The sequence below is a fragment of the Triticum aestivum genome, chromosome 2B (assembly GCF_018294505.1).
Source record: "Triticum aestivum cultivar Chinese Spring chromosome 2B, IWGSC CS RefSeq v2.1, whole genome shotgun sequence".
Lineage (NCBI taxonomy): Eukaryota > Viridiplantae > Streptophyta > Magnoliopsida > Poales > Poaceae > Triticum > Triticum aestivum.
This window is the reverse complement of record NC_057798.1, coordinates 503,414,061-503,422,985: the sequence shown is the minus strand read 5'-3', so window position 1 is coordinate 503,422,985 and position 8,925 is coordinate 503,414,061. Positions and strand designations below refer to the sequence as shown.

The 8,925-nt window shown below is 45.9% G+C and overlaps 1 protein-coding gene across 1 annotated transcript; it reads left to right on the top strand.

Annotated features, from left to right (window-relative positions):
- The first annotated feature begins 1,001 nt into the window (after positions 1-1,001).
- Positions 1,002-7,842, top strand: LOC123045714 (kinesin-like protein KIN-14F). Its single transcript, XM_044468873.1, has 17 exons — positions 1,002-1,400; positions 1,891-2,054; positions 2,191-2,334; positions 2,846-3,181; positions 3,304-3,372; positions 3,504-3,659; positions 4,011-4,092; positions 4,164-4,253; positions 4,331-4,510; positions 4,809-4,915; positions 5,120-5,298; positions 5,422-5,586; positions 5,736-5,989; positions 6,132-6,295; positions 6,402-6,587; positions 6,673-7,292; positions 7,379-7,842. Exons 1-17 carry the CDS (start codon positions 1,325-1,327, stop codon positions 7,518-7,520), a joined length of 3,114 nt encoding a protein of 1,037 aa, XP_044324808.1. The 5' UTR covers positions 1,002-1,324; the 3' UTR covers positions 7,521-7,842.
- The last annotated feature ends 1,083 nt before the right edge of the window (positions 7,843-8,925 follow it).

Genomic DNA, 8,925 nt, shown 5'->3' with positions numbered 1-8,925 from the left:
ATGTCTATTGTTAGAAAACATAACCATCTTTGATTAACGAGCTAGTCAAGTAGAGGTATACTAGGGACAATATATTTAGTCTATGTATTCACACATGTACTAAGTTTCCGGTTAATACAATTCTAGCATGAATAATAAACTTTTATCATGAAATAAGGAAATAAATAATAACTTTATTATAGCCTCTAGGGCATATTTCCTTCACTGGATCCGGAGGAGGAGGAGGAGGAGCCGGAGGAGGATGTGAGGGATGTTGGGGACGCGGATCTGCAGGCGGAACAGTAGGCCATCCTCGATTCCCTCCGCTCGGAGTCGGATGTGAAGGCCAGACATCGTCGGCAGCAGGAGATGGAGGCGGAGCATGGCGGCGGAACTCGGCGAGATGCTCGCGGACATGGATGAGAAGGAGGATGAGGAGGAGCCGGATCCCTCCTACGTGCCCGTCCACCCGGTGCCCAGCATCGACGTCGTGGACACCTTTGACGACGAATCATAGCTAGCGTGTAATAGTACGTAGATTTTTTTGCATGATTTATATGGATCTAGGGGATGAAATATGAAAGACTTGATGCATAGGAGCAAATTTAAGACATGACCGGTGAATGTCCGCGGGCATTTGAGGGGTCCAATTTGCAAGTCCGGCCGCGGATGCTCTAAGTGATCGTGGCAACACCGACCATTTAGCCGGCTGTTACTATTAGCCATGCTCTACCCCACACGCGCAGTCCCATACGGCCATAATCCACACCCGTCTACCGCAATGCAATCATAAAAAATTAAAGGCAAGCAGTACAGAGCCACTGACGCATCCATGCACGGTGTTGGATCTCATCTGACCACCGGGATCGACCGTTTGAAACTTTGAATCCATCGCCTGGCCTGGCGTCGCGCAAGCGTAATCGGACAGGAACAAGAGGATAAAAAGGGAAGGGCGTTTGAATCTTTGGGGCTCCGAGCATAAATACGCCGCTGAACTGCAGTCGATGCGCACCGCCCACACACTCAGCAAGCACGTGGGCTCCGATCCGTCGCGGCCCCATTGGCCGGCGACGCTGCCCGCTGTTGGGCGACTCGCAGCGGACGCCTCCTATCTTTCAGCGCGGCAGCTCTCGCTGAAGCACCCCCGTGATTTCAAAATAGCGCTACGGCCTACGGGGCGACCTTGGAAAGTTTCAGTTAAAGCCCACCTCCACTGCCCTGCCTCTTTCTCGGGGTCGGAGTTTTTCAAACACTCCTTCCTGCCTGCCTGCCTACCGTTGGGGCACAGTACAGTGCGGGCTCGACAAGTGTGATCTGCGGGTGGTACGGCGGCGCGGCGGGCGAGATGAGGCTGCTCGGCGCGGCGGACGACGGGAAGATCAACGACGAGGGGATGGCGCTGCGCAAGGCCGAGGAGGCCGGTGAGTTCTCTCCTCCCTTCCCGCCGCGTTCCAGTCATGCCACGCGTTTCGCCTTCCGCCGTTGCGCCGGTGTTTGAGTGGCGCCGAGTTGAGCCGCGGCGGCGGCGCCGGCGAGAGCTGGATTGAGTGCTCCGTTGCGGCATTCGCAGTATTAAGCTGTGTTTACTGCAGTGGTGATTGCTCGTAATTAGTTATGTACTCGGGTTTGCGCTTGATTGAAGTCGAGATGCATTTAGTGCATGCGGTATTCCGTCGGTTTAATCGGGAGAACTAGTTGTAGTAGTAGTACTGCTACACTGCAATCACTCACATGAATTCAGCATCTCAGATTTCCGGTTTCCGTTCGTTCAGCATTCAGAATTCGAAAATAAATCAATCGGGGTATGAAAGCAAGGGAGAGGACAGACCACACGATCGCGTCTGTCTGCACGAATCGCGAGCAAAATTAGTAACCTCCCTGACTCTGATCTGCTGCCGCTACCCTACGCAGCTGCGCGGAGGTGCGAGGCGGCGCGATGGCTGCGGCAGATGGCGCCGGCGGCGGTGGAGGCCCTGCCGGACAGGCCGTCGGAGGAGGAGTTCTGCATGGCGCTGCGCAACGGCCTCATCCTCTGCAAGGTCCTCAACCGCGTCAACCCCGGCGCCATCCCCAAGGTACCTGCTTACATCCATCCCTAACACCCACCATAACCATAACCCGGTCGATTGGGTTAAGGGAGGGACTTCAAATGCCCGGGTGTGCCTGCCATGTGTGAGTGAGATTTCACGGTGCCCGTTGTTGCTTCGGCAGGTCGTTGAGAATCCCGTTGACGCGGTGCAGTGGTCTGATGGGGCGGCGCAGTCCGCGATCCAGTACTTCGAGAACATGAGGAACTTTCTCGTTGCAGTTAGCGAGATGAATCTGTTGGAATTTGAAGCTTCCGACATTGAGAAGGTACGGCCTTGCATTTTAGCATTACCATTGCTCCAACTGTCGCCCTCTTATTCTATGCATATCATGAGAATTATTCATTACACCTTTCAAAATAATCATAGTCATTAGTACTAGGAGTATCTTGATTTGCTGAACTGTATAGCCTGAAACGATTCACTGAATTTGTTCCACATTTGCAAGAACACTTATGGGTTAAGGTTTATCACTGTAAAATGGAAACTGCTGTGGCTCTTCTGTTAGTACTCATTTTAACTTCTAAGACCAAATATTCAAGAGTATCTTAGTGAGAGACAAATGGAGCAAATATGAAATATCTTCAACCAGGTTCAAGTCCTCGTGGACTCAAATTTAGGTTCCTATTTCTTAAACTGTGGCCTCTCCTACAGATTTTCATCCCCCCAAAAAATATTCAATCAAGCTATTAAGAAGTTTGCTAATAAGAATTATGTGTTACTGCTAGAGTTTTGACATTTAGCTGTATATTTTGAACATGTGGCATCTGAATTCTCAGGGAGGTTCATCAATGAAAGTTGTGGACTGCATACTCTGTCTCAAAGGATACCACGAGTGGAAACTTTCAGGTGGGATCGGTATATGGCGGTATGGAGCTATTGTTAAGATTGCACCTCCAAGCAAGAGGTTGCCTTCACATTCATCCAGGTTTGGAGGCTCAGCTGACCAGAACCAACAGATGCTGGAATTTGTTCATCTTCTCTCCGAGGTCTCCCTTGAGGAAACCAGAGTTGAAGAATCCCAGCATTCACTTTTCCAGCAGTTTGTTCTTCGAGTTGTGCGGGCATTCCTTCTGGAATGGAGTGAAGCTGACGACTTGCCTTTAGATGATATGGTAGGTATGTTCTGCTTATTCTTATACATTGTTGATCCCCTTTTAGTACTAGTTTAGCTGATCTCGTCACCAAACAATGCTGAACACCTGTGGACTAACTTATGCTGGTGGATTTTTTTCAGGTCCTTGAAACAATACTTGAGCAAGCCTCTAAAGAATTCACCATTCTGCTTGTGTCCCACCGGAATCAGGTGCAGTATCATATTTGTACTCCTTGGTGTATTTTCCTTATGATGATGTACACCACCAAATAGGCAACTAAAAACTAAAAACTCTGCACCAATGACTGAAACTTACTTTTTAAACATGTACCATCTAGCAGGTCAGATCACTTTTAAGGAAGATGATGAAAGATGAAAGTGGTGTCTGTTCTAAATTGGAGTTGATTGAAGCTATTTCAAAATCTTTGCAATGCCCCTATGGTAGCCAAAAATACTTGGATGGTGAAGGACTTGAACACCAACAAAAAGAGCTGAAGGTAGGGAATGATGTCCAATTTTGTACTGCTTAACTTGTTAGCTAGCAGTTTATCATGATCAATACCATGTAACCAACACCCTTTTTCTTAAGTACCTTATAAACTGCTAGCTGGTGAACTGTCAAGCTGCATGTTAAGTATTTGATGCCAAGTCCACATATTCCTTGCCAGTTTCCTTTTTTTAACATAAATAACAGTAAAAACAATAAAATTACCTACCAATTTTGTACTTATCTGATGAAAAATATCCTATTCAGGGTTAAAATATGCAGAATTAATTTGGACATCTATTTTATGGACATTGTCGCATTGTGCTAATTATCATTTTTCTTCTAAACATGAAATATTCAGAAGTTAAAACTGTCCTTCAATGAGATGAAGTCTCAAGTTGAATCTACTCGAGCTAAATGGGAGGAAGACTTGACGAGGCTAGGTGAGTAATGGTTTTAGAATTTTGTCAATCATCGTGCTCTTTGGTCTCTAAACGTTATTCAAATGTTGCAGAAAGCTATTTCGAGGCTCAGAACCATAATGCTTACCACAAGTTACTGGAGGAAAATCGTAAGTTGTACAATCAAGTCCAAGATCTTAGAGGTAAACCTAAAATGGATTCAGTTCATTTTATTTGCAGTAAAATAATAGTTACTGACAACTTCAAATATGTTTCTTAGGTAGCATTCGAGTCTACTGTAGAGTGAAACCTTTACCGAAGTCCCAACCTGATCAACGATCTACTGTGGATCATATTGGGGAAAACGGCGAGATCATGATTACGAACCCTGAGAAGGAAGGAAAGGATGGACGGAAGATATTCTCTTTCAACAAAATATTTGGACCTAATGTTTCACAATGTACATCGTCAAACTTCCTCATTTTGTTTCCCTTGTACCGCAAATCAATTGCATTCCCTCCAGTATTTTCCTAAAGAATAGTTGATGATTCACAAGAAAGTTATCCTTTTTTTTTGGTTATATAGTTATTTCAAAGATAGAATTACTTGTTTATTTTGCATAAAGCTTTACATGATAATAATTACAAGAATGATATGTTATTTTGGGAAACCGTAAAGTAATTTTGTAGGAGATGATGTACTTCTAATTGCAACTCTTAATGCTACGAGTTTACTCACTTTCATTTTCTTTCTAACAGCTGAAGTTTATGTTGATACACAACCACTTATAAGATCAGTGATGGATGGCTATAATGTTTGTATATTTGCATATGGTCAAACAGGATCGGGAAAAACCTACACTATGGTAATTTTTCACATTTATTTGCTTTTGAGTTCACACCATTAAATTTGTGAGACATGTCCAATCGACGTGCAATACTATAACGGAAGGAGTTGCATTAATAAAAACTACAACGAGGGGATAAAGATCTTTAATACTGAAGCAGTCCTATTGGAGGTTATTTGTCTTTTTATGACAATGTATTTGTTTTTTGCATATGTTACTCAGAGTGGTCCAGACAAAACAGCAGAGGAGACCTTGGGCGTAAACTACCGATCGCTAAATGATCTGTTTGATATTTCTCAAAACAGATCAGATACCACGACATATGATGTGAGGGTACAGATGATTGAAATATACAATGAACAAGTGAGAGATCTATTGATGGCTGATGGTGCAAACAAACGATATCCTTCCATGTTGGCAATGTGCATACCAAATATATCGCTTTATGCTTACTTTCCTTGCTTCGCTGTCAAAACTTTGGCTTCATAAAAATTCCTTCTGGATTTTTTCTTAACCGTACACACATTAGAGATCCGTAACAATTCTCACGTGAATGGACTCAACATCCCTGATGCCAATTTAGTGCCTGTGAAGTGCACAAAGGATGTTTTGGACCTGATGAAACTTGGCCACAGAAATCGGGCTGTTGGAGCGACTGCTCTTAATGAACGAAGTAGCCGCTCACACAGGTATTAATTATATTAAACTAGTATGATGAACTTTATCGTATAGTAAGGTTATACCCTAGTCCTTGCATCATTTGTATAGACCATATCTTTGAACATCTGTGACATAGCCATAATCACTGCATGTGGTAACTTTGCTTTCCTTTCTTCAGTGTGTTGACAGTTCATGTGCAAGGGAAGGAGATAATTTCTGGTTCAACTTTAAGAGGGTGCCTTCACCTGGTGGATCTCGCGGGAAGTGAGAGGGTGGACAAATCTGAGGCCGCCGGAGAACGACTGACTGAAGCCAAGCACATCAACAAATCACTATCGGCACTTGGTGATGTTATAGCGGCACTAGCCCAGAAGAGTTCACACGTTCCATACCGCAACAGCAAGCTAACACAAGTGCTGCAAGATGCCTTGGGTACACAAAACCTCTCACAAGATTTAAAACTTGTTTGGTCAAGAATGCCAACATTGCTGATCACAAAACCTCTCACAAGATTTAAAACTTGTTTGGTCAAGAATGCCAACATTGCTGATCATTTGTTTTGCTTGTGATACAGGCGGCCAGGCAAAGACGTTGATGTTTGTGCATGTGAATCCTGAAGCAGATTCTTTTGGTGAAACAATTAGCACTCTCAAGTTCGCCGAACGCGTGGCCACCATAGAACTTGGCGCGGCCCGTGTTAACAAGGAAGGTGCACAGGTCAAAGACCTCAAGGAAGAGGTACGTACGGCATTATGATTGTGTTGCTGAGTTGTGAAACGTAGCAGGCCTTGGAAGTTGGAACTTTGTTTTTGATCACTCATGATGCGACTTCTGCCTTTGTCAGATTGGTAAACTGAAATCGGCATTGGAAGATAAGGAACGTGAGGCAGCACAGCTGAGAGATGCCACGAACCGTATAACATCATCCGAGACAAGAAATGCAAGGGCGAGGTCGCCTCTTATTACCACCAGCTTGCGCTTCAAGCCTGAGGCTAGGCAGGATTCCAGCGTCGACACTTGCACAAGCGAGGTACTTAAATTGTTTCAAACATGGATTTTCATTCTCACAGAAGGAAATGGCCTGAATAAATATACCGCTTGTTCCATGTTTGCAGATCAGAAGCTCGTCGTCCGGAAAGCAGAGAAGGTTCCGGTCTCCACTGTCGGTGCGAGAGGTGGACGACAAGTCACCCGTGATCAGCAGGGAGCTATACTTCAGCTCACGCAAGTTCAAGACCCCGTCACCTCCGGTGAGAAGCTCGTTCTCCGCCGAGAGATCCGGTGGCACCGCGGCGAAAACCATGGAGAAGGCCGACAGCGTCATCGAATGCACGCCCACGCCGAGGGCCGAGCCCCCGGCAAAGGCATCGCAAGGCAGCCGGTCCAGGAACAACACGCCGGCGTCCATTCTGACGGAGCAGAGCCTGCGGAAATTCCGGGACTCGGAGGAGAACCGGAGCGCGAAGCCGACGGTTAGAGAGAGCGTCAGCGTGACCAAGAACAGGCCTGACAGCGCGACCAAGGCGCGGAGGGAGGAGCAGCAGCAGCAGCAGACGGCGAACGGCTGCGCGGACTCCGGGAGTAAGGTGGCGAGGTCGGAGGCCAGGGTGAGGAAAAACTGGTCCGATGTGGAGAACGAGCTGGCCAACGGCGAGCCCACCTTCCATCTCAGCCGGAAGTCGGCGAAGAAGCTCCCGCCGCCGGCGATTAGGCAGTCCCAGAGCATCGATCTCAGGTACGTACCAACGATTCTTGAGCTGGGTGTGTCACTTTGGCAATGCATCGGTGGCTTCATTTTGTTTGGGTGTTTGTTGTTGTCAGGGCGTCGGTCCGGGAGGTGGAGGCCGTGACGGAAGGGAAGGTTCGCCGGAACAGGCCGCCGTACGCAGAGAGGACCAACGTCCCCTTGCCGGAGACGCGCCGCAGCATGTCCCTGCCGCGCAGGAAGCTCGCGCCCGTGTGAAGCCTACCTAGCTTGGCTGGTTTGTTTAGCCATTCTTTGATTGTCGTGACGACGTCGGCGTGATGCCACAGTGTCCTGCGGTCCGGTCTGCAGGCTTCTACGGCTGGGTAGAAGCATGTGGATCCGTCGCATCGTTGCTTGCGTTCGTTCACGTGTTTGTTGATTGGTTTGTTCTCCACAGATCTCGCGTGCGTCCTTTGCACTTTGTAAAGTCTGGTGATCGCCATTATATTTCGTTACAGTGGCGACCAGAAATTGAACCCGGTGTTTGTTCCAAAGCAAAGATATCCGTAGAGGCCGGTTTGTTCGTTCGATTATGATATATTCAGGACCAGATAGGTCATGGAAGAAGAAGAAATGTTGAAATGCCAACGGGCGTATGTCTTTTCTAATTCACCCTATCCTAGTACTCATTTTGGAACGTCCAGCGCCACCAGTCACTGAATACAAACTTGGCAACCACTGAACAGAGTTGTGTGCACCTAATCTTTAAAAACTTACACTTATTAAGAGGAATAAGAGATGCCAGATTCTCTTCTGATATTCAGGACAGGTTCCAAAGCAAAGGTATCCGCGGTTCTCTTCCAGATGGGCCCTGAAAGAAGAAGAAAGGTTGAAATGCCAACAGACTTGTGTCTTCTCTAATTCACCCTATCCTAGTACCGTTTTATGAACGTCTAGTGATACCAAAGTCATTGAATACATTCTTGGCAACCATTGAATAGAGTTGCGTGCACCTAGGGCAAGTTCTTTTTTGGCCTTTTGGGGCTTCTAGAATAAGTAGCCCCCTACCCAGCTTATTCTAGAAACCCAGCCAAAAATATATTTTTAGAAGTCAACTAGTCAAGTCTTAATTAGTAGACTTCTAAAAAAATAAATTTGGTTGAGCTTCTGAAATAAGTTGGATAGGGGTAGCTTATTTCAGCTTTATTCTAGAGGCTAACAAAAGACCTGACCCAAAAACTTACATTCATTAAGATGAATAAGAGGTACCGAATTCTCTTATGATATTCAGGACCGGTTTCAAAGCAAAGGTATCTGCAGAGGCATGTTTGTTTGTTCTATTCTGATACTCAAGACCAAGAGGTACTAGATTCTCTTTTAGACGGTCCCGAAAGAAGAAGCAAGGTTGAAGTGCCACGGAACTATGTCTTTTCTAATTCACCTGATCATAATACTCGTTTTTGGAACATCCAATGCCGCCAAAGTCACTGAATACATCCTTGGCAACCATTGAACAGAGCTGCGTGCACCTAATCTTTAAAAAAAACTTATGTTCATTAAGAGGAATAAAGTTGTTTTAAAATAAAGTTCTTACAGTTATCAGGCTGGAACACCACTAACTAAAACCATCAGATGTAGCACGATAACAAATTAGAGCATCTCCAAGAGGTTTCAGAAAAGA